The 25,559-nt window shown below is 46.4% G+C and overlaps 1 protein-coding gene across 3 annotated transcripts in view; it reads right to left on the bottom strand.

Annotated features, from left to right (window-relative positions):
* The window catches only part of BTBD19 (BTB domain containing 19), a 1,273,384-nt gene that overhangs the window by 136,455 nt on the left and 1,111,370 nt on the right, over positions 1 to 25,559 (bottom strand). For all 3 annotated transcript variants that reach the window (XM_085602806.1, XM_085602805.1, XM_085602807.1), the window contains exon 5: positions 24,565 to 24,633. In XM_085602806.1, coding sequence (XP_085458932.1) covers positions 24,565 to 24,633 — 69 coding nt within the window. The remainder of the gene's footprint in view (positions 1 to 24,564; positions 24,634 to 25,559) is intronic.

Here is a 25,559-nt window from a genome sequence, read left to right as displayed (position 1 = left end):
GCCGGTCGATTGCAGCCTCTGCTTTCTCCCTCACTGGTTGGGTGTGCACTTAGCTGGCGGGGGATGGCCTTCTCGCTCCTGCGCTGACTGCTTGCTCAGGGCGCCGCTTTGGGCCAATGCACTCGGGCGGTTCCTGGGCGGTCGCCGGTGTCTTGCAGACAGAGCGGGAGCACGGGGACACTCGCCACCCTCCTTTCGGTGCCAGCCGCCCTCCTTTATCACGGGCTGTGCTGGCGCATTCTGTGGGGTAACTGCAGTCGGTGGTTGGAGGGCTGCTCAGCGGGGTCGTCGCAACGCTTCCCTGTTTGTGCTGCAGACACAGGGAGGGCCAGCGGCGGATCAATGCCTAACTTAGGGGTGGAATGACCACTCTTGGGCGCTGCGCAGTGTGGAGTGCAGGGCTCTTTGCTTGCGACGATGAATGCCGGAGCGTGGCGGCGGCCGCACCGCGGGCATGGTGGGGAGACTCACGCTTCTCTTGGCATTCCGATGGCGGGGGCGCTCCTCCACTCCTCCACTGTTCGGGGCCGCTGTGAGTGGGAGACAGCCACTCTCCGTGCCTTCCTTCTGAAAGACTGATGGCCGCGTGCTGAACTCGTCCCTCACCACAGGCATGGACGGCGGACCCTTTCCTCCTCACGAGGGACAAGTAGCCATCATGCAGGAGGCACGCGGGGTTAGCTACCCGCCTCGTCGCCAATGTGGTGTCGGGCCTTAGGCCCGCATGACGTGAAATAAAGGACACAGACACTGGGGCATGGTACAGTAACTGGCCATGAGCACGTGCACCCAGGCCCTTTTATTGGCGGGCCACGTCACTAGTGACACGCGTGATGGATGGGTGTGTGGGTGCAGTGTGTCCAGCCCTCAGGGGAGTGGCTGGGAGTACAGCTTCCTGTGGGACACTAGAACGTGTCCCGCAGGGCACTACAGGCAGCTAGGAACTTCAGAAGTCTGAAAACCAGTCTCTAGAGAGAAGCCTTCCCTACCCGCTAATCGCCCCAGGGACCACTCCCCCCTCTATTTAAAGGGCGTGGCCACACATTAGCCCTTCACCAGGACAGCTGATACCATAAGCATCCATAAACCTCCCCTGAAAGTCATACATCACTCCCCAACTGACCTCACCTAAGAAGCCCATGCATCTCTGAAAGATCTTGCGCTACAAATCGGCAAAATGTCAAAAACTACTGCTTTACAAACCAAAAAAAGAAATAAATAAGGACACAGTATTAAAAGACTCCCACTTTAAATCGTAAATATGAAGCGCCTGGCCTAAAGGCAGACAGTTGCAGATTGTTAGCGCTACAGGCCGCCGGGAAGGAGCCATCAGTGGTGCAGTAAAACCAGTAACGACCGGGCCCAAAGGCGCCAGGGACCTGTAGCAGGCCTATTATGGCGTCGTACAACCCAGTAGCTAGAGGGAGACAAGCCATTTTACTTGACTGCATTAGAGCCTAAAGGCACCCTTCAGGATGGATACCGTCGAAGGCTGGGCTCCACGGTAAACAACCGTAGCAGGATCATCTCTCGCGGTGGCAGCCTCTCCTCGGTGAACTGCCCTTACCCTCACAGGCTGGAACTAGCGGCAGCCAATCCCCTGCCCTTGACTCTATTACGCACTCACTGCACACAGTAGCGCGCGCACGCACGGGGCACAATGCACCCTGGGACAGATGGCGGCCTGCGGCAGGCGCGAGCCCCGCAGCCACGGCTAGGGCCTCGCAGCCAACAAAGGTGGTCGGGGCTCAGTTAACCCCAGGCTCTTGTGTCCTCGGGTCACGGGGCCCGCACGTGGCAGGACGGCTGAGTGACAGGTCAATATCCAGCCAGGCAAGCGTGTGACATCAGCCAAGGCCTTGACAGGCCTCAGTGCCACACTCCTTCAGAGCACCAGCATTGTGACTGTGAGTCAAGCACAGACGGACGTCTGGATGAGCCAAGAGGGCAGACTGATGTTACACGTGTATCAGACTCAATTAAATCCTGGTGACAAGAGGCGCAAACAGCATTTGTGCTTCTTTGGCTTACCATAGAAAGTGAACACAAAACGGGGGGAAAGTGGCAATAGCATGCACAAGTAGGCCTAAATACCATTTGCCAGCATTATTGCCCTTTACTGCACCGCCACAAATGGCAAATTTGTGACAGAGCCTCGAAAGATTGGTGCACATTTTGTCTGTGCCACAGATTTTGCACCGGATTTCGAATAAGGAAGATCCTAAGCATTGTGCTCTATTTTTTGGCCCTCTCAACAAAGAATATCAGGCCAATTGTAGCAATGAACCAAGGAGAAGCGTGGATGGGTCCAGTCGCACGCATGCACACACACGCACACACACGCACACACAGTTGTGCTTTTCTCTAAAATCGTTGATAAGTGTCTCTGCTATACAGTGAATGCACTTATATTTCACAACACCGCGACAGACCTTTAGGACTGAATCAATTGGTCCAATTTTAATAGACTTAGTAGTCAAGAGATCTGATGCAGGGGGAGATTAAATGGTTGGCCCAATCGTACGATCTTGGACATCTTGAATTGTTTGTGTAAATAAAAAGAATCAACGAAATTGTTTTATTTGACATCTATGATTAATGGCACAATATAGCTTAGCAGGAATTACATTTTGTTTGCCATAAGTTTGGGTCCATATGTGGCCAAACTGTCTTGAGCCTGGTCTTAGAGCTAAGAGCTTCTGGGTCTGGCACATCCTTGTCAACGCCAGGAAGCCAGGGTGGAGTAGAGACATTTGTGAATCAAGACAACAGAAGCATCTGAAAGAGGGCTTTTCAGATGTCTTTTCATTCTCTCAGTGAATGCAAATTGAGGAAGCTGGTAAGGCGAACAAAGCTTCAGAGCAAAAAGTGAGAAGCTCAAGGAGGAGGAACTGAGAAAGGATTGGATTTGTGAATGATTATCTTGCAAAAGGCACCAATCAGACAAACTGATCTTAGTTTTTTTCAGTTTACCAAGCGATTATCTTGGGAAAGGCCCCCAGCTGGGAATGCAGACCTTTCATTAAGTCACAACAATAGCCAGGCCTCATATAGGTATCTCAGTGACATCATTGGGAGTGCAGTATCGCATTAAGGCAAACTATTTAAATGGGCAAAACCTGATCCTTCGATATTAGGTGCAACCAGACCGACATGTATGATACGTTCCAATAATGATTCCAAAGTCGGATTTACTAGACCAGGCCATTCATTTTATGCCCTGACCCTGTCAGAAGAAGACAAGGACGCGGATGCAGGGATTCAACAGGAAGATGTCCAGAGGGCCAGCATCTTGTACCTTTAATTACAGGTCCCACTTCTGCGGCCTGTCTTTGTACCCAGTGTCTGAGTGTACTTAGCAGTCAAAATAAAAAGCCTAAGAGAAATAGAATGCCAGTTTCTACCAGAAGAGCCAAAACTCTTTGTTCTATAAAACTTGATTTCTCGTTGAATGGCTTGTTCATTATTTCCATGTGGATTCTGCTCAAGCTTGGTGTTTTGGCGTTCGGAATGGGATCAGGGTGCCTACCCCATGTCAGCTGCCCCTGATGCCAACCCTGGGGATGGCTCAAAAGAAAACTGAACAGGGTCAGCCTTCGTTGGGCCCATTAGGAATTGTACCAAAGAAGAAGCCAGGCCATGTCAGTCTTCTTTAGAATTCATTTGTTTCCCTGTGATGAACCCACTGATCCAAGGGCGGTGTGCATCCTTTGGCCACAGAGTGGAGAAGCTGCGGTTGCTGGGGAAAGGCACTTTTCTTGCTAAGGGACATCCTAACTCAGCATGTCTGTGACACAGGTGCACCAAAATGATCTCGGGTTCATTGGGTTCAGCTTTCACGGCTCCTTCTTTCTTCACAAATGCATTGGGCCTGATCTGAGATCGTTTCAGTGATCATATGTCATGATTAAAACAAGCAGTGGTTATAGATTTTGCAAACCCAGGACTTTACAGGTCAGCTCAGTATGGTGATATGTGAGCAGCTATCTGTCCAATCCCAGGCATGGAGGACGCAGAAGGCGTAGCAGCAGAAAATGATGGGGGGACCCATGGATGAGGCAGGCCAGGGTTGAAAGGAGAGGCATCAGACTCTCGCAATGGCGTTTGATTCCAAACAGGGAACTGTTTTTTCACTTCTGTGTATACAAGTCTACATTTATGTTAAGGTATTTTTATATACGCACCACCACTGTTGGCAACAACACCTTACGATGCATGTCAACGACAGCGGTCTAGTGATGCGTGCAGGCTTTTCCAAACATGTAATTATTTGTATAGTACGGAATAATGAATGAATCTACATAAGTGCTGTGAAATCAAGTATAGATGAAGTAATGCAGAGATGGCTTTCTAGAAGCTGTGCACTTTTAGGCTGTTACAGTTTATAGTTTGTAAATCCAAGTGCATGCAATGCATGACAAAAAGTCAAACACGAGTGTGTTCATTAAAAAACTTGATTTTGTGGATGAAGTTTGTCATGTATTATGTTTTAGTTGAGTGAGCGAATACACATTAGGCAAACCACTATTAGCGCTCTGAAGTGGACTCCTGACTGTTCATAGAGCAATATATAAAATAAACCTCACCATGCAGAACAATGAAACCAACATTTAACATTTCATTTTACATATTGTAAATCATGTGCAGGATAATTGAGCCTGCAATGCCTCAAAGAGACAACATTTTTGGTACTTGGTAGATTAATGTAAAACTGTTCCTTGCACTGAGGACATGTGCTGGCTCTATGTTTAAATAAAAAATATATAACGTTTTAGTGTTAATGTGCTCGAGTCCTGCAGGGGGGTATTAACTGGAGTCCCCTCGCAAGAGCTCTTCCACCAATGCAACGCTTTCACCACCTGAAGTGACGAACGGGTAAATAGTGTAATTGTAATTGTAATTGTAATGGTATTTGTAGAGCGCGATTGCTGCCCATGGGCGTCCAAGCGCTAAGCTGACCAGAAGTGACGGAGGAGGTGCTATGGTACAGTGGGTTTGTCAAACAGCCATGTTTTTAAGTTTTTGCGGAATGATAGAAGATTTGAGTTGGACCGGAGTGGGAGGGGAAGGTCGTTCCAGAGCCTGGCGGTATTCAGCGAGAACATTCTTCCCCCTGCTCTGGCTCGCTTTACTCTGGGAATGACGGCAAGGAAGGCCTCCTTTGATCGTAGGTTCCGGTTGGGATGGTAGGGGTTAACAAGATTTCTGTTGATCGCTGGGCTTGTGTTCCAGAAAGTGCGGTGCGCCAGGCACAGTGCTTTGAAGGCTATCCTCTGCCTCACTGGCAGCCAGTGGAGAATTTTTAGGGCAGGTTTAGCAGACTGAGTGCGCGGGATTTCTAGCAAGGAACGAGCTGCACAGTTCTGGACAACCTGCAGTTTTCGAAGTGTAAACTCAGGTGCCCCCATGTATAGGGCATTGTTCGAGTCAAGGCGAGACTGGATTAGCCCTTGGACCGCAACCTTTTTGGCTTCTAGTGGCAGCAGTGGAAGAACCTTCCTCAAGGTTCTTAGAAGGCCAAAGCATGTGGCAGATAGTTTAGTGGCCTGGGTGGAGAAGGAGAGTTTGCTGTCCAACCATACTCCCAGGCTCTTCACGCTTTCCTTTGGGGTGGGGGGGGGACCCAGTGCATTAGGCCACAGGGAGGTGAATGGAACTGGAGAAGGTGGGCCTAGGAGCATGAGTTCCGTCTTATCTCCATTTAATTTAAGGGAGGAGTTGGTCATCCAACCCTTTATGTCCTCTAGGCAGTGTAGCAGATCGGCAGGGGAGCACTTACTGTTCTCGGTGGCCAGCGAGACCACCAGCTGGGTGTCGTCGGCGTATGACACGATTTTGATGCCATGTGGTTCGACGACACTTGCCAGCGGCCTCATGTAGACGTTGAACAGCACAGGGCTCAGGGAAGAGCCCTGTGGTACTCCGCAGCTCAGGGGTTTGCTTGAGGATACTGTTACACCGTCGAAGATCTGAAACGACCTCCCAGACAGAAAGGATTCCAGCCACCTTAAAGCGTCACCTGAAACTCCGATGTTATGGAGACGGTCCAGCAAGGGTCCGCAACTTCTTACTGCGGATGCCGTAGATAAGCTGCGCTCTAATTTCCTCCTTTGCGCGGTCGCCGACCAAGTGGGTGTTTGCCAGCACCCTCAGCCGTGCATGAAATGCGTCTACCGACTCCCCTTCCTTTTGCTTGGCCTGGCGCATTTTGAACATTTCGAAATCCGGATTCGTCTGGGGGTCAAAATGCGTGTTAAGGGCCGTCACAGCTGCATCGTAGTCGTCTGCGCCACCAGTGTTCGGGAGGTGCTTGAATAACAGGTAGACCTCCTCCCCTGCGTAGTGAAGAAGGAGGGACCTCTTTACCGCGCCATCCGTCTCCCGGGAGCCGATGAAATAGTTGTTCAAACGCCCAATCCACGTGTGCCAGCGCGGTGCGGCGGTCGCCGGGTCAGCCGTCTCACTAAAAGGAGGCAGGACACCTGTGGGCGGGTGGAACGGGTGGGCAGGAGGCGGAGCGTTGTCATCCGCCATGGCACGGCAGCGGGGGGGTGACTCCGGGTGGTGGGGTGCACAGAAGCTGGACGAAAGGCAGCACAGCCGGGGCCTCAGGCAGTGGGAGGCACGTGGGCCTTGTCAACAGCAAGGGCGGATGCAGGCTCGATGCAGGGCCGGAGGGCGGGAATCTTCATCCGCCCAGTAGTGTGGTCTGTGGTTGGTGCACACGTGCTCACCTCACAGAGCAGGCCTGTAGCGTGTAGAAATCGCTGGAGCAGGGCAGGCTCGAGGGCATCAGGTGCGCGATCGCGGGTCTGCCGCGATGCGCTCAGCTGGGGGAGGCGCCGTCAAAGGTATACGCGGCGGGTCCGACCGCCTCGTCGCCAGTGTTGCGTCATTGCGCAGCGCGGGCCTGGCAGCAGTAACGCGCAATAACGGAGACCACACTTGGTTACAGGGTCGGTGCGCGAATGCCCCACATGGGCACGCCCCCTTTATTTATCATCTACGCGTACGCCACCGTCGTGGCGTACGCACGTCACCAGTGACAAGAGCGCTCTAGCGGCAAACGCTAGAGCGCTGACTGCAACAGAGGTAAGATGCGCCTGCACGGCCCAACTCCTGAACGCCTCTTCCGATACCGCCTCGTGATCGCCGCGCTCCGGGCGATTTACTCCCATAATGCTTTGTTGGGTGCAAACAATGCACAGCTCCGAAAGGCATTCAGTGATAGCGAGTCACGAGCACTGCGCTCAGGCCGATTCACGCCACAATATTTTGTTTGGTCCAAGCAAACATGATTTTCTACATTTATCGCTTGAGAAGTCATGAGAGACATTTGTGACTGAATTTCAGGCACCCGAGTGTTTAACGCAGTCATTTGCACATCACCCAGTTTGACATTTATAGACTCTCGACAGGGAGAGATTTGTTGCCAGGCATTCCCTGTCCAAACATATGAATAGACCAGAATCATGGAATACTGAAATGAGGCCCTCAAGTAAAATCAGTTTAACATCCACTCATTTGTTTATGTGACACTGATGTTGTTTTGTCCCATTCTAAGTGGCGTGTTGTCTCATTTACATAAGGGAACTAAATCAAATGATTATATAAATATATCGATATATATATATATATATATATATATATATATATATTCACTTAAAAAACCATAGGTTTCACACATGTTATAGTTAGCTGGACATTTCACTCGTGAAAAACCAATGAAATTCCCCCGTTATAGTTAGTGCAGGCAACTATAACTCACGCGACCGCAATCCTCTGCTGATGACGTCAGATATTACATAACTGTATTTAGACACTTATTTACCCATGTCTTCTTCTATTAATTTTTAGCTATACATATATTACAAATATTTTTTTTTCAGAAAAACACATATGTCATCAGTGATGTAATATCTGACGTCATCAGCAGAGGATTGCGGTCGCGTGAGTTATAGTTGCCTGCACTAACTATAACGGGGGAATTTCATTGGTTTTTCACGAGTGAAATGTCCTACTAACTATAACATGTGTGAAACCTATGGTTTTTTAAGTGAATTTGCAAGGTTTTTTAAATACTAATTCCTAACTATAACGTGTGTGAAACCTATGTTTTTTTCAGTGAATTTGTACGGTTTTTTAAATGCTAAGTTATGTATTTTGTTTTTGCCGTGCGCGCACGGTACGCGTAGTCGCGGAATCGTTACGCGAAGTTTGCGGAATTTTTCCATTTACGCCGTGCGCGTACGCTACGCGCATTCCGCGATTTTTCGAAAAAAAATTAAAATTAATTTTTGCCCTTGAGGGTCCTTCTGGGACCCCCTGACAAAGGCTAGGGGGTCAGGAACTGTCCACCCTGCCCCCTTTTCACGTTCTCCACCTTTGTTTTTCACCCCCTCAGACTGCGAGAGACAAAATGGCGGCCGACACTTCCTGGTTTCGACCGATTCGAATGTTTACTAAGATCTAACAACCAATCAGAATCGCGCTCGTGCACGGCGGCGTGCGCGTACGGTAAGCTTACGGTACACGCTCGGAGCGCGCCTATAGATATATATATTGATTTAAATGCTATTTTCTCAGGAAATACTGAACAGATTTACACGAGACCTTCAAAAGGCACATCCCTGACCTGAGGGCTACCTCTCTGCCAAATTTCAAGTAATTCTGTTCAGCCGTTCGGGCTGTAGCTCGGACTAAAGGTCCTATGGAAAATGCATGGGGAAAACGTGTTTTGGGACCCCCCCTTTTTCTCAGCCCCCGCTTGACGAATCCCCCCCGAGACTTTCAGGGAAGGAGCGGAGCGGAGCGCCCCACCTATTTTGAGAATTTCGCGAGGATTCGTCAATCGGCGCCAAAGTTATTCCAAATAGAATGTTGCGGATTTCCTATTGAAACACGGTCCTAACTATAACTATCTACTGGCGTCCGCCAGTAGATAATATCATGTGATCAAGGCCCGTGGAAAGGGCTGAAACGCGTCATGGCGACCTCTTGCACCAAATAAATCTTTGCACTTATCTGTGGTCCGTATCCGGTGATTGCCAGAAGAAACGCGCAATGTAAGCGGAGTGTTTGGATATATATTTTTATATATATATATATATATATATTATCTACTGGCGGTCGCCAGTAGATAGTTATAGTTACAACCTAGTTTCCATAGGAAATCTCAAAATTCTATTTTGAATAACTTTGGCGCCGGTTGACGAATCCTCGCGAAATTTTCAAAACTAATGGGGCGCTCCGTTCAGCTCCTACCCTGAAAGTCTCGGGGTGATTCGTCAAGCGGGCGCCGAGAAAAAGGGGGGTCCCAAAACGCGTTTTCCCCATGCATTTTTCCATAGGACGTTTTGTCGCAGCTACAGCCCGAACGGCTGAACAGAATTACGTGGAATTTGGCAGAGAGGTAGCCATAAGGTCAAGGAAGTGCCTTTTGCAGGTCTGGTGTAAATCTGTTCAGTATTTCCTGAGAAAATAGCATTTAAAAGCATATCAATATCTATACGCGCGCACCGTGCGCGCACCCTGCCGTGCGCGAGCGCAATTCTGATTGGTTGTGTAAACATTCGAATCTGTCGAAACCAGGAAGTGTCGGCCGCCATTTTGTCTCTCGCAGTCTTATGGGGTGAAAAACAAAGGTCGAGAACGTGAAAAGGGGGCAGAGTGGAAAGTTCCTGACCCCCTAGCCTTGGTCAGGGGGTCACAGAAGGACCCCCAAGGGAGAAAAAAACAATGTTTTTTTTTTTTTTAAATCGCGAGGTGCGTGCACCCTGCGCGCACTGCGAACCGTGAGAGCTCGGTGCGCGAAGCGCACTGTGTGCCCACAGAGCGCGCACGGTGCACGCACGGTGCGCGCACCGTGTAAAACCTGAAAAAAAAAACCTAACTTAGCATTTAAAAAACCGCACAAATTCACTGAAAAAACCATAGGTTTCACACACGTTATAGTTACGAATTAGCATTTAAAGAACCTTGCAAATTCACTTAAAAAACCATAGGTTTCACACATGTTATAGTTAGCTGGACATTTCACTCGTAAAAAAACAATGAAATTCCCCCGTTAAAGTTACTGCAGGCAACTATAACTCACGCGACCGCAATCCTCTGCTGATGACGTCAGATATTACATCACTGATGACATATGTGTCTTTCTGAAAAGTAAATATTTGTAATATATGTATAGCTAAAGATTAATGGAAGAAGACATGGGTAAATAAGTGTCTAAATACAGTGATGTAATATCTGACGTCATCAGCAGAGGATTGCGGTCACATGAGTTATAGTTGCCTGCAGTAACTATAACGGGGGAATTTCATTGGTTTTTTACGAGTGAAATGTCCAGCTAACTATAACATGTGTGAAACCTATGGTTTTTTAAGTGAATTTGCAAGGTTTTTTAAATGCTAATTCGTAACTATAACGTGTGTGAAACCTATGGTTTTTTCAGTGAATATATATATACACACACACACACACATATATGTATGTATATATATATATATATATATATATATATATATATATCTTTCCTCGTGTCATTGCAATGTAAAAATAAGTTTTTTGCTAGGTGGCGGAGCTCCCCGTCATGTTCCTGATACACAAGTAACCCAGAGCAAGCGTAAGTGAAAATACTGAATGAGAGTGAATACATGTTTATGAACACAAGTTGCTGTGCTGTCGCGTTACAAGTCTCACTATGCATTTTGATCACGTATTCTTAAGTGTGGTTTTACAGTGTCTATCTTGGTGTATTCTCGCCTATAATGAAAGCATTAAAAATAAAAAATCTGTTTTATGCTTTTGCAGGTTCCAAGGTACAACCAAGCAGGTTAATATACCCAATTGCATTCCTTATTGTGATGCATGGTATGAGTGAGGTATAAAGCAGGATACTAACACAAGTTGAAGCCCTGATGAAGGTCGATGACCCGCATGGGCATGATAGAAGTCCGAAACATGTAGGCAAGATTTAAGTGGATGGATGGTTCATTATATCTCATCTAACACCCATGTGATATATTTTTTATCATATCTGGGGTACAGCATTAATAAAGTGGAAAATACCTAAGGAGTATACACCAAGATACTTTTGAGGAATCGTAAAATCAATTTTAAGTTGATTTTATTTGAACTCCTGTACTTTGGTTGAGTTTGCCAAGGTGGTATTTACCTACCTTGGTGTGTATAGGTCAGTGATGATAAAGCATGCTGCGATAATGAATGGCTGAGGTGAACTAACCACATCTTCTGGACATCTGCAGTTTACCTACGATTGAACTAGGTGTCCACTTTTCCGACCCAACAAAAAAACGTGGCTGTAGAAGATCTGCACTGTCAGAATCCTTTTTAGGTCCACTTGGGAGAGAGAATATTTTGCTGTGCCAACTGTAAATGTGTATACTATGTACTTTTATGACTGTATGCCTAATAGTTGCCTTGTCAAAATGTTGAAGCTCAGCACAAGAGGTGGTTGTGGTGACAAGCCAATGATAAGAGCTAGAGGTCTGACTAGTTCTCTAGGAAATGTATTTCTGATGCATAGGTCTGATCTGTTTATTATGAAAAGTTATGATAAACACAGTAGGTCTGACATATTGATTGGGAAAAGCACACATTAAAGTCAATAGACACTTAGGGCCTCATTATGATGAGGCTGGGAAAGCCTCCAAACATAGTTCGGAGGCTTTCCTAGCCGTATAGCGGTTTTAAAACTGAGAGCCTCATTACAATGGAGCCGTCGGTTTTAAAACCAGCTGGACATTCCCGCTGGCTTTCGACCGGCTCAAGGAGCCCGCCTGCCAGTCGGAACAGGCACGTAATCTCTATGGACGGCGTTTTACGCCATCCAGATTACAAGGTCGGTTTCCAGCAGGCTTTCCATGCCGGGCTTTCCGACATGGAAAGCCTGTCAGAAAGCGACTTTGGGGGTCCCAAGCAGGCCCCCTTCAGCCAGCGGCCTCCTGTTGGGGGTCGAGGGGACACCTATGGTTCCACCCTGTTCATCCCTGCACTATGTGACAGGCATCATGAGGTGCCTGCCTTGCGATGCAGGGATGAACACAAACTCCCTTTTCTGTAAGGGGGCTTGTGCTGTGGCCGGTTTCCGACCGCAGTACCAGCTCCCATACAGAACAAGCATTGGCATAGCCAATAGGTCTCGCCTTTGGGACCTTATAAGTATTTAGTTATGCAGCACAATATCATTGGTACAACAGCATCAACTGTTGCATGGCTAAACACTTATAAGGTCCCAAAGGCGAGACCTATTGGCTATGCCAATGCTTGTTTTGTTATGGGGCATAAATAACAGGAGGGTGAAGGTCAGTCAGTTAGTCAGTTAGTGAGAGAGTCAGTCAGTGAGAGAGTCAGTTAGTGAGAGTGAGAGAGTCAGTCAGTCAGTGAGAGAGTCAATCAGTGAAAGAGAGTCAGTCAGAGAGAGTCAGTGAGAGAGAGAGTCAGTGAGAGAGAGTCAATCAGTGAGAGTGAGTCAATCAGTCAGTTAGAGTGAGTCAGTCAGTCAGTGAGAGAGAGTGGGAGAGTCAGTCAGTGAAGAGTCCGTCAGTGCGAGTCTGTCAGTGAGAGTCAGTCAGTCAGTCATTGAGAGTGAGTCAGTCAGTCAGTGAGAGAGTGAGTGAGTCTGTCAGTGAGAGTGAGTCAGTAAGAGTGAGTGAGTCAGTCAGTGAGAGAGAGTGGGAGAGTCAGTCAGTGAGAGTAAGTTTGGCAGTCAGTGAGAAAGTGGGAGAGTCAGTCAGTGAGAGAGAGTGGAAGAGTCAGTCAGTCAGTGAGAGAGAGTGGAAGGTGGAAGAGTCAGTCAGTCAGTGAGAGAGAGTGGAAGAGTCAGTCAGTCAGTTAGAGAGAGTCAGTCAGTGAGAGTCAGTCAGTGAGAGAGTGAGAGAGTCAGTCAGTGAGAGTCTGTCAGTGAGAGTGAGTCACTCAGTGAGAGTCTGTTACTGCGAGAGAGTGGGAGAATCAGTGAGAGTGAGTCAGTGAGAGTGAGAGTCTGTCAATAAGATTGAGTGAGTCAGTTAGAGAGAGTCAGTCAGTGAGAGTGAGTCAGTCAGCCAGTGAGAGTGAGTCAGTGAGAGTGTGTCAGTGAGAGTGAGTCAGTGAGAGTGAGTCAGTGAGATTGAGTCAGAGAGAGTGAGTCAGAGAGAGTGAGTCAGTGACAGTCTGTCAGTGAGAGTGAGTGAGTCAGTCAGTGAGAGAGAGTCAGTCAGTGAGAGAGAGAGTGGGAGAGTCAGTCAGTGAGAGTGAATGGGAGAGTCAGTCAGTGAGAGAGAGCGGGAGAGTCAGTCAGTGAGAGTCTCAGTCAGTGAGAGTTTGTCAGTGAGAGTGAGTCAGTCAGTGAGAGTCTGTCAGTGAGAGTGAGTCAGTCAGTGAGAGAGACTGTCAGTGAGAGTGAGTGAGTCAGTCAGTGAGAGTGAGTCAGTCAGTGAGAGAGAATCAGTGAGAGTCTGTCAGTGAGAGCGAGTGAGTCAGTAAGAGTGAGTCAGTCAGTGAGTGAGAGTCAGTCAGTGAGTGAGAGTCAGTCAGTGAGTGAGAGTCAGTCAGTCAGTGAGTCAGTCAGTAAGAGCGAGTCTGTCAGTCAGTGAGTGAGCCAGTCAGTCAGTGAGAGAGTGGGAGAGTCTGTCAGTCAGTGAGTGAGTCAGTCAGTGAGAGATTATGTCAGTCAGTGAGAGAAAGTCTGTCAATCAGTGAGAGTGAGTGAGTCAGTCAGTGAGAGTGAGTGAGTCAGTCAGTGAGAGAGAGTGGGAGAGTCTGTCAGTGAGAGTCAGTCAGAGTGATTCAGTCAGTGGGAGTCTGTCAGTGAGAGTGAGTGAGTGAGTCAGTCAGTGAGAGTGAGTCAGTGAGAGAGTCAGTGAGAGTCTGTCAGTGAGAGAGTCTGTCAGTCAGTGAGAGTGAGTCGGAGTGGGAGAGTGTGTCAATGAGAGTCTGTCAGTCAGTGAGAGTGAGTCCGTCAGTCAGTGAGAGAGAGTGGGTCAGTCAGTGAGAGAGAGAGGGTCAGTCAGTTTGTCTGTGAGAGTGAGTGAGTCAGTGAGAGTGAGAGCGAGTCAGTGAGAGTGAGTCAGTCAGTGAGTGAGAGTGAGTCTGTCAGTCAGTGAGAGTGAGTCTGTCAGTCAGTAAGTAAGAGAGAGTCGGAGAGTCTGTCAGTGAGAGTGTCAGTCAGTGAGTGAGTCAGTGAGAGAGAGTCCGTCAGTCAGTGAGAGTGAGTGAGTCAGTCAGTCAGTGAGAGAGAGTGGGATAATCTGTCAGTGAGCGTCTGTCAGTCAGTGAGATAGTCTGTCAGTGAGAGCGAGTCAGTCAGTGAGAGAGTCTGTCAGTGAGTGAGTCAGTCAGTGAGAGTGAGTCAGTCAGTGAGAGAGTGTCAGTGAGAGTGAGTCAGTCAGTAAGTGAGACTCAGTGAGTCAGTAAGTCAGTGAGAGTGAGTGAGTGGGAGAGTCAGTCAGTGAGTGAGAGTGAGTGGGAGAGTCTATCAGTGAGAGTCTGTCAGTGAGAGTGAGTGAGTCAGTCAGTCAGTGAGTGAGAGAGAGTTTTGAGAGTCAGTTAGTGAGAGAGTGGGAGTCAGTCAGTGAGAGAGTGAGTCTCTCAGTGAGAGTGAGAGCCAGTGGGAGTGAGAGTCAGTGAGTCAGTGAGAGTGTCAGTGTGAGTGAGAGAGTCAGTGTGAGTGTGTCAGAGTGAGTGAGAGTGTCAGTAAGTGTGAGAGAGTGAGAGTCTGTGAGAGTCTGTCAGTGAGTGTGAGTCAGTCAGTGAGAGTCTGTTAGTGAGAGTGAGTCAGTCAGTGAGAGTCTGTTAGTTAGAGTGAGTCAGTCAGTGAGAGTGAGTGAGTCAGTCAGTGAGAGAGTGTCAGTGAAAGTCTGCCAGTGAGAGTCTGTGAGTGAGTCAGTGAGAGTGAGTCAGTGAGACTGAGTCAGTCAGTGAGAGTGGGTGAGTCAGTGAGTGAATGAGAGTGAGTGGGAGAGTCAGTCAGTGAGTGAGTGGGAGAGTCAGTGAGAGAGTCAAAGTGAGAGTCTGTGAGTGAGAGTCTGTCAGTGAGAGTCTGTCAGCGAGTCTGTGAGTGAGAGAGAGTGAGTCAGTCAGTGAGAGAGGGGGAGAGTCAGTGAGAGTCTGTCAGTAAAAGTGAGTCAGTGAGAGTCAGTCAGTCAGTGACAGTGAGTCAGTCAGTAAGTGAGTCAATGAGTGAGAAAGAGTCAGTCAGTGAGTGAGACAGAGTGGGAGAGCCAGTCAGTGAACGAGAGAGTGGGAGAGTGTCAGTGAGAGTCTATTAGTGAGAGTCTGTCAGTGAGAGTGAGTGAGTCAGTCAGTCAGTGAGAGAGAGTGGGATAGTCAGCCAGTGAGAGAGTGGGAGAGTGTCAGTGAGAGTGAGTGTCTGTCAGTGAGAGTGAGTGAGTCAGTCTGTCAGTGAGAGTCTGTCAGTGAGTCTCTCAGTGAGAGTGAGTGAGTGAGTGAGAGAGTGGGAGAGTCTGTCAGTGAGAGTGAGACTCAGTGTGAGTGAGAGTCAGGGAGTGAGTCAGTGTGAGTGAGTCAGTGAGAGTGTGAGTGAGTGTCAGTGTCTGTGAGAGAGTGAGGGCCAGATTCACAGAACTAACTTAAGACAAAATCCTAAACTTACTACTTTTGGTATGCACAGAAGTTAGGATTTTGTCTTAAGTTTGTCTTAAGACAACTTAAGACAGACTTAAGACAGACTTAAGACAGACTTAAGTTAGGATTTTGTCTTAAGTTTGTCTTAAGTCTGTCTTAAGTTTGTCTTAAGTTTGTCTTAAGACAAACTTAAGACAAAATCCTAACTTCTGTGAATACCAAAAGTAGTAGGTTTAGGATTTTGTCTTAAGTTAGTTCTGTGAATCGGCCCCTGAGAGAGTGTGAGTGTCAGTGAGAGTGAGAGTGTCAGTGAGAGTGTAATAGTCAGTGAGAGTGAGTCAGCCATTAATGCAAGGCATTTGCAGTTAGGGTGAGTACTCTAAAGCTCAACTTTCATTGTGACAATGGTTTGAATATAAAACCCGTACATGTTTGCAGAGTTTAACGATTTGTGGCTATTCCTAATTCTCTGAGGATACATTATTATATGCAAATAAATACATGCAGAACAAATAAAAGAACCAATTATAGTGAAGACATGAATCCGCATGTTCTGAAAACCTGTATTTTCCCAGCTTTCAAAAGAGCACAAGCAGCAGCTGTTTTAAAGCACTCGTGCTCGTCATTGCTACTTTATATTAATCTATTTCATTTTGAAGTAATTCAATTAAGATAGAGAGACAGCACATCGGGTAAGGATTACAATGCACCTGAGAAAGCACGTTAAACTCTTATCTTATCAAGCCCGGGAGTGGTGCGTGAGTGCGTGCGCATTCGTCACTTTTTCAAACACTGCGCTCGTGCTTGTGGCGTGCCGCTATGCGCTGCCGCAAGGTGGATGCCGCCACAAGCACGAGTGCAGTGCTTGAAAAAGTGAAGAACGACGGCTAAAGGCCCTCCTATGCAGCGCATGCGCACTACGTAGGCGAGACCCAAAAAAGGAGCTTGCGAAATTCAGCGTTCAGGACTGCCGACCGGAGGTTAGTCGAACCCGTATCCGCAACGATCTTGGCTGGTCGTAAGTCCGCCCAACATTGAAATAAGGCCCTTAAGGGTGGATTGTTATTTCTCTGTGTTAGAGTTTACAGATAGCTATTTTGCTACATGAATGGCACAATTTATCTTTGTAGGAGAGGAATTTGGTGCTGTTAGCACATTTGACAAAACCTAGGGTAGAAAATTTGCACTGTAATAATTCTTGCTAGAATCTCATCTTAGCCGCCTGCTGTCTCATTTTCTCTTTTAATAAAAAAAACCCTATATATGTGTAGAGAGAGCTACACAGAGGGCCTTTGGGTCAGCTCTGAGCTGCCACTGGTCTAGGTGTCATTTACACTCTGCTTCCATCCATGACAGCACACTGCATGGGGTAACAGTTCAGTCCACATCAGCCATTGACTCTCTTGCCCTGTGAATTACGGTATTTTCTGATCACAAGTGTACATCTACCTGAAAATGAGTGCACTTCAGTGACAGGGCTGGGTGCCCAGTCCTTTAGTTTTCAAATGTTCTCTTTTTATAGTTCCCCTTTCATTCTTTGCTTCCCCTCTTTCTTGTTTCAATTTTTCCTTGGAGGATACTACAGCACTCAAGCCAATGCCCATGGGTTGCTTGCTTGCCACTCATTTAATCTGCAGTGCATCGCATCTCATGTGGCCAATTATTCCAAACCAGGAGACCATTATGGAATGCTGTCATCCATAAGGGGTATAAACTTAATCTGAAGACAATAGGTTCCTGAAGGAGTCACTTACATATACTCCGAGTTGTGTTGATATAAAAACTCAACCTATTTTGAATTAAACACATAGGAGAAACATATAATAATATAATAAGGTGCAGCAATAATAAGTGACAGGTTTAAGAAACATTTGTGCGTTGCCCCCAAACAACAATGCCATTAGTAAATTAGGAGGCAAGTCAGTCGTCAGGTAAACTCTAAACGTAGCCTAAATTCTTAACAGCAGCATTGTAGTCTATTAAATCATACATAAGAGGTGCTTGTACAGAGCACACCCTGAACTCAAGTATTTAAAAGTGCGCTGATATGTGACAATAAAGAAAAAAGGATGCTATGTAAAATAAAATATTTGCCTAGGATCACACAATTTGGACAAGAAGAGAAGCTGGTATTGAATCCTGGTTATCTGGTTTCACATTTTGAAATTCAGCCACTAGATGGGTCTCTCTCTCTCAGTTTACAGCAATGGTCGCTGTTTTGTCTTTCATTCGTGGCTCACAAAAAAAACCACAGGCATAGCACACCCGACTCCAAGCCTCTAGACCCAACTGCCAAGCGAAGAATCCATTTTATTTGGGGGACGGGGGTCACACCTCAAACACCCCTCCTGGAGCTACGACCCTGCGGGTTGTGTTTGGTGCTCTGCTTGCCTGCTATCACCTTTGTGAAAGTATGCCACATCGGGGTGGCCATGCAGATTTGATTAACATGCTTCAAGGCATACAGTGTATATTTGGCTGGTAGCATTTCAGTGGTGATAGCATTAATCAACAGATAGCCTCTTGCAGGATGGTTTTAGGATTGTTGACAAGGACAGTTTTATTGTGTTCAAAAGGGAATACAGTGTTCAGAGCAAGGGCGTCTCGTCATGAGAAAACTGCATCTGATGCACTGTCTCAATCTCAGATGCAGGACTTCAGAGCTTACATCTCAATGCAGGGAAGGAGATGGTAGAATTTCCAGGAGTGCTTTGGAGTTTGGGTGCCTTCTGCTTTCTTAATTCAAAAATGTCTTTGACCATTTTTCTTTAGAAGCCTTGGTAGCCTTTGCAGGCAGCAGTTCTTTCGGTGACATGAAGGCAGCTCTCAATGATTTAATTGTACACTTATCTATGACGTCAACAATCATGCAGCAAATTTCCAGAAAAAAATATGGGTTGGTGGTAGGTGGATGCTGCCTGCCAGCAGCCCCTGGTTATTTATGCTGCCTTGTATCATCAGCTGCATTATTGTTGGCGAAGCTGCTGGGATTAGCACCCTCATTATTGGTATGCATGAAGGAGGGTATTCCATTAGCAGGATCTCTTTCAAAATGTCTGATGATCGGTGGACTGTTCCCGCTGCTGCCTGCGTTACCCCTAGACGAGGAGTAGCAAGGCGAGGTCCAGGGTGTCTAAGGCAAAATCAAAGATGGCTGTCAATAATATTCCTACTGAGGCACTTTGCAGCGCTGCCATGAATGGCCCACCTATGAGTAGCAGGTCTTTAAATATAACCCTATCTTCCAAAAGTTGAAGTGTAATATATTCTCTAGATTTTTCTAGAAACACAGGGGTCAGTTTTCTAGACCCCTTGGCCCCAAGGACTAACCAGAATCAGAAAAACTGTGGTACTGCAACCATTGTACAACCCACTGAGATACATTTGAACAAGATGTGTTTCAGGCAATGATCAATCATGAGAAATTGCAAGGATAGTTCGTGGAATCCCATCCCTTCTTTCATTAAAGAATTACACACCGAGAACACTAGCACATGACTGATACACTTAAAATATGTATTTAAAATCAGAATCCTAGTCTAGTGCACATTATATGAACTGTAATCAGGACAAATAAAATGGCAGCCACAATTGTAAATAAGGGAAACCACTCTAACATAGCTGCAGGAATAAATCTATAGCAATCCTGCCCTCCTTCCGCTTCTTCTAAATGCGAATCTAATTCTAGCAGCAGAAAATAAAACCTATTTTGAGTTTCAGGGATGGTGCACACCCCACAACAGCTCTTATTTTCAATGCAGACGTAATGTCTGCTATTCTTGTCCCACGAGGCCAGCTCCACGATTAAATCAGTGCGCAAAGGCTAAATGCGTTCCTTCCCGGAAGTCGTCCATTGGTACCGCAGATATGATTCTGAGCCAGTGCTGCATGCTATGAAGACTGCCCTGTATCCTTCACTCTCTGTGCTCGACATTTATAACATAGTCTCATTGTTGTTAGAAATTCTTATAAAAACAATTAAGAGAAAGTGGCATAAAGCCCTTTCCATTATTTCCGTTCTACGAGGTAGCGTTGTTTTTTAAAATAAAAACAATAAACAATGCAGACAGCATTCAAATTAAACAGTGAAAATAAATTCATGTAAGGTTGATTACCACATTGCGGAACATTTATAGAATTATACATGGGTGACAGTAAATTACGGGGATTCGTTTTCACCAAGGGGTTCTGAGTGACATCAAATAGATGAGAGTGAAGCTCGAGTTGTCTATAGTGCGACTAAGAACCCGAAGATGAAAATCATTCACTTAATTCACCTTTTACCATCCTATAATTTTATGTTACATATGGCACCCAAAATCATCTGCCCCGCTTTCAACTACTACACAGGAGCAGAGGAATAATGGGAAACCTATACCAAACATGGTGTCGCTCCAAGTCCCAAATGATACAAAAAATGGTCCCCTGGCACCCACCCCAACCAATTTCAGTGCCTTCCAGAAACTGAGAGTCTAGCCAGAGCGGCCTGGAATTCCTTTACTGTGTAGCAATACGTAGCAACAGTAGGTAGCAGCTTTTGTTGAGAACTGTTGCTATGTCATAGCAGTTTATTACTGGATGTAGAATCCGGTCATTCACACTAATGGCTCTACGAGAGCCATACCTAACATATAGAATTGAAGATGGATAACAGTGGATTACTGGGATGTTTTTCACCAGGGGTTATAAGTGACCTCAAATAGGCAAAGAAAGCGAAACTAGAGTTGTCGATGATGTCACCCAGACCCCCAGGTGTAAAACATCCCCGTAACTCACTTTTTACCCATGTATAATTTTATGATATGTATGGCCACCAAAATTGTCTGCCCCTGCTTGCAACTGCTACGCAGTGGAAGAGGAATAACGGGGGAGTCGCGCATAACATGGCCTCTGTTATTTACCCCGGTCACAAAGGTAAAAAAAAACCCTTACCTGCCCTCCTTGACCAAATCCCAGCCCCTGCCCTGCTTTCCTTCCCACTCCTGCAGCTGTGCTTTCTGCTTTCAGTAAAAGCAGTCAAGAAGCGCAGAGCCCGTCCGCTGCCTGGACGCCCTTTATGACGCAGCAACAGTGGGTAACAAGTTTTGATAGCAACTGTTGCTACATCATATCAGTGAGTTATCAACTAGATAAACGATAGGGGCTCTCAGCGACAATTGACCATAACAATAAGATAACCTATATGTGTGTCATATAAATCGCACTTGGAGCATTTTTGCTAATCCTTTTTAAGAAGCACCTAAAAACCTGGTTATTCAACTGAGTCGCTTTTTCTTGGAAGCCTGCCTCCCAAGGCACCGAGAGATCCCTTTGGGGATGATTTGTGCGCCATATAAATAATAATAATAATAACTAGTTTTCACTTTTAGATGGATTGACTGGCACATGTAACTCAATCAGGGGAATACCCGGAATAGAAAAGACATAATATTCATAGCAGATGCACCATCCGCAGCACAAGTGCGAGATAGTCACAGCACACACAGACTGGTGGGGCACCACCGCAAATCAGCGCAAAACATGATGCGAAATACCAGTATGTAGAGAAATGGGGTCATCGCACTTGGCACCAATGATGGGACGTGGAACAGCTGCTAGATGATCGGTGGTCAAATAAGGTTTTATGCAATGAAAAATATCAAAGGTGGTCGAAAGAGTCATTGATAATGCAGAATCTTAAGAGGGCACCTAGGGTTTGAAACTTGGAAAAACATAGCTATCATCGCAGGATCAGTTGTTAGGTTTTAGGTATTTGTATGGCACAGTTTTAACCATTTCCAAGGCTTTGTAGTGGTTTCGAAGTCTGTGCGTCCAGTCTATAGGGGTTTTGAAAGCTGGATAGACCTGTGAGATGGATACTTTTTTATTAAAGTAAGGCACAGTTATATATTAGATTTCGGCTTATTTAGACAGTTCTTGGATGATTCTCTACTGGGATTGAATTTGCCATAATGACCAATAGATCACGCCTCCTTATACCGTAATTACTCGCATGTCGTCTGCATGTTTGTGTGAGGATGCTCCTCTGTGCTTGAAGCAAGAGATGTAATGGCTGTATGTAGACATTAAACAAAAGGGTTGCGGTATCAGCCGTCCTGGGTTCTGCAAGTACCGCAAATCCACTCTGAGCTGAACTCCTCCATAGTCATTGGCATGCAACACTCAATTAACAGAAAAGGCTAAAAATAATTCATTTTTAGGCCTACTTATACAAAGACTGCAGACCGCCATGGTGGGTAGTGGATGCATGCCACTGGGTTGCAGGCAGGGCAGCAGAAGAAATGTGGTCAGGGTGGACAGGCCTAGTGAGGGAAGCGAATTGAGAAACACTTCCACGTACGAAGCCGACGGGTTGAGGCCCCAAGGTGACGAAGAATATAGGAGGAGTAACTTGGACCTCCGTCACCTGGGTTGAAATTCACGACTCCACTAAAAGGTGAGAAGTATTGAAGGTGATATGCCATGTACCCACGGCTTCGAAAATAAGTACCAGTGTCAGGACAAATAAAAAAACTCAGTCAGTCCCTGTAAAATAGAGGAGGACCCAAAGCCTATTACATGTCTTGATAAAGATGGAATCACAAGACTAACCATCGAAACGCGTCGACGCATCAAAAATAACGCAATCCAAGGGAGAACTGTGGTTGACTGCGAGTAGATATAACGGTGTATATATATCACCAACCACAGCGGTTACATGACCCGTTAGGCTGCGTAATTAATGACAAAGTGTATTGTCTTCATAATCTTTTCCTGTTATGCGGGCTCATAACAGTTCTGTGGATCATATGACAATTTGTATTTGTTATGTTTTGTGTTTTTAAGCTTATGTAATGGTATCATTGATTTTATGAATTGCATGTATACTTTTTTAAATAAATGCCATGAACATTTAATGTCTTTTTATATTAATGAGTGTTAGAGTCTTAAGTGTGGTACCATTGTGTCAGAGTATAGGGATTGTGCTTTTTCAGGTGTAAGCTGTACCCCATTCCCTTCAAAAGACAAGGGGTCTCTCTCGGTTTCTCCGATAAAAAAAATGAGTCTAGCCTTGGCACAAAACCACTGCCTGGAAGCGAAGCGGATCGATGGGTCCCATAGCAGGGTTAACGTGTTGGCATAGCCTGTGACTGTACAAAGCGTCAGACCTGATGACTGTTGGCAACAGCAGCCGGTAGGCCTGCTGTCCATAGTCATCACTCTTCCAGAGTAAGCCCAAAATGGTGCCATCTTGGGATTACTGCAGATCTGAACATGCGCTCATTCGAGCGCACCTTTTCGTGCATTGCTCAGACATATTCAGAACTGGGATTGTTTGAATCAAGGTTTCAAGCTATCGAAGTGACCGAGATAACTCTTCCCCCATTTACAAGGTTGTCTGGTCCAAGTCCTAGACCAGAGACAAGCTACTATACTGATCTTATACGATCTTAAAGCGTCATCGGACACCCGGACTGATGACTTGTTGCAAGGCTGCCTGGTGACGAGGCCAGGCACGTCAGGACCAGCGTGGGATTACTCCTCCTTTCACCAGGACATTTGAGGGACGGGAACATTTATGATAACTCAGGAGAGGGAGGTTGGCAGGTACCCAGCAGTGGATAAGACCCAAGTAAGATGATTGAGACCTGCTTGCTTGGTTTGCCCACTACCACAGCCTGAGCAAAGGAGGCTCATGAGTCAAAACGCCAGAGCCTATCATCTAGCTCTTTGCGCACACTGCTGCGGAAGAGACACGTCGGCCATGAAGTTGGATTGGCTTTAAGGCTTGCATGACTGCATGATTCAGCTCCATCTGGACCAGGGCTGTCCTTCAGTTTGGATAAAGTTTGCTTCTCCAGAGCTCAGCATAAGACTGCACGGATAGGATATTTTAAGGTCATTCCTTTTATTTTCAATGTTATCATGAACACATTTAGATCTGTAATGAATCCAGTTCAGAGCGAAGCATGGATGGTGAGCGCAGGCAGACAGTTGCACACATTTCTAATATTATCCGGGGATCAATTCCATTGAGTAGAGGCTTTCGTTAAAGCGCAATTTGACTCTGGATGTTTCCAAACATCAGAAGTCAATTTTGATGGCTACAAAATTACTGTTCCTTTTTTTGGTTATTTTTTGTTGAGTTTTCTCCATTCTACAGGAGGTAGCTGGGTAGCAACGTCTGAAGACATTCTGGTAAATAACTTACTAGCGCTTATTTAAAAGCAGCACTGATCGGAAAATGATAAAAGAGGATTAGATGAGTGTCAGAAGGGGAGGGGGAGAGGGAGAGAGGGAGAGGGAGAAGGAGAAGGAGAAGGAGAGGGAGAGGAAGAGAGAGGGAGAGTGAGAGAGAGAGGGAGAGAGAGAGAGAGAGAGAGAGAGAGAGAGAGACCTTTAGCTCTGTCTTCAAAGCAGATGCCACATATGTGGTAACTTGACGTGTCTTCCAAGTATTTCCAAACAAACGCCCTCTTCTCCTTAAGTTTTATTATTCATCAAGATGACAGAATTAATGAATAAGGCTAGTCAGTGAGTAAGGAAAGTCCAACGTCTGGCCTTGAGGCTACTTACAACCACATTTCTAGCCCTACACGGCCTACTTCAAGGGATGTCCTAAATGGACTAGATATGGGGTACGTCCCAATAATGAGTGACACTTTTACTGTCCCAGAGCGACGCGACTGGTGTGCCTGACATGTGCGGCAGTCTGATGATAAAATGGCACACACATCATAAGTATGTACTTCTGATTTCCACATGCCCTTGTTGGTGGTAAGTTTTTCCCCTAGATATAGAGAATGTGTCCCTGGAGCTCAAACATTGGGTAGAATCGCACCTCCAGCAGTACGAAGAGTATTTCTATTTCCCAAAACAGATTGGTTGAGGCTCCATTGAGAGAGATGGTTACAGTTCTTTATGGATTTCACAGCCGCATCCCCGCCAGGGTGGATACAAATATGGAAGCATGCACGAGCCGTGATCTACACTTACTTGAGTGGCACCTTCAATAAAAGTCAGGCACCGCTTCTTCATGTCGTCCTGTCCGTATGTCACAGCAGCCTGCAAGACAAACACAAGGGTTATGGAGCTACTGTGAGGACTTGGGTAGAATTATTTTGCAATAAAGAGGTTTGACAGTTCTGTGCAGGTGTAGAGTTGGAGCAACCCATAGTGAGAGTCTCACCACCACAGATGAAAGCAAGATGCTTTGTAATACGCATGGAATAGTGTCAGGAAAATGTATCTGAGTAGCGGAAGTGACATCACATGCCCTGGAAGTGGTATCATTTCAAGACCTCTGAGCTAGAAGTAGAATTTGGGAGCACATTATCAATAGAACTGGCACATATTAGCAAAGATGCTGGTCTTCTAGCCGATGAGGTCAGCTATACGAGCCGAACACAGGCGGAGGGCGTTGCCTTCGGTTCACTATTGGGAGGGAACAGATTTTTTACCAAAAGACTAAAAAGGGCAATGTTAATGGATGAGCGTCATAAGAGAGGCTTGGGAGAGGTAGGTAGGGGAGGTGTTGTGAAGCGCCTTAACACCAGAGCGTGTTGTTGGTACTGTGCCCTGAGTTTGGTAGACACTGGACTGGATGTCGAAAGTGAGATTTTGGGTGTGGACCAGGGGAAATTAGAGTGTTATCACACGGAAAACTGATTGTAAATCCAAGGAATACTGTGGGAGTCAGACAAGGAGGCTATCCTCGTTAACTCATTATGAAGGCGTCAAAGCAGGATTTGGCTGCCCGGAAAGGGAAGTGAGGGTGGGCCTTTCCAATGTCCAGTGAACAGAGCCTGGCTGATGGAGCTGTGTCGGTCATAAGTGGGACCATTCTGAGCATGGCAATCCATCTGACAATGTGGAGGCTACAGGGAAACAGATCAACAGGAATTCTGAGGAATCTGACATTAGTGACCTCAAGGCCAGCTGGTGTAAAGGGACTCTTTGGCAATCAGAAATTCAAGTTCGGCAGCTAGAAG

Source organism: Triturus cristatus, chromosome 4_2 (genome assembly GCF_964204655.1).
Source record: "Triturus cristatus chromosome 4_2, aTriCri1.1, whole genome shotgun sequence".
Lineage (NCBI taxonomy): Eukaryota > Metazoa > Chordata > Amphibia > Caudata > Salamandridae > Triturus > Triturus cristatus.
Note: the sequence above shows the minus strand (reverse complement) of the source record. Positions and strands in the feature narration are given on the sequence as shown.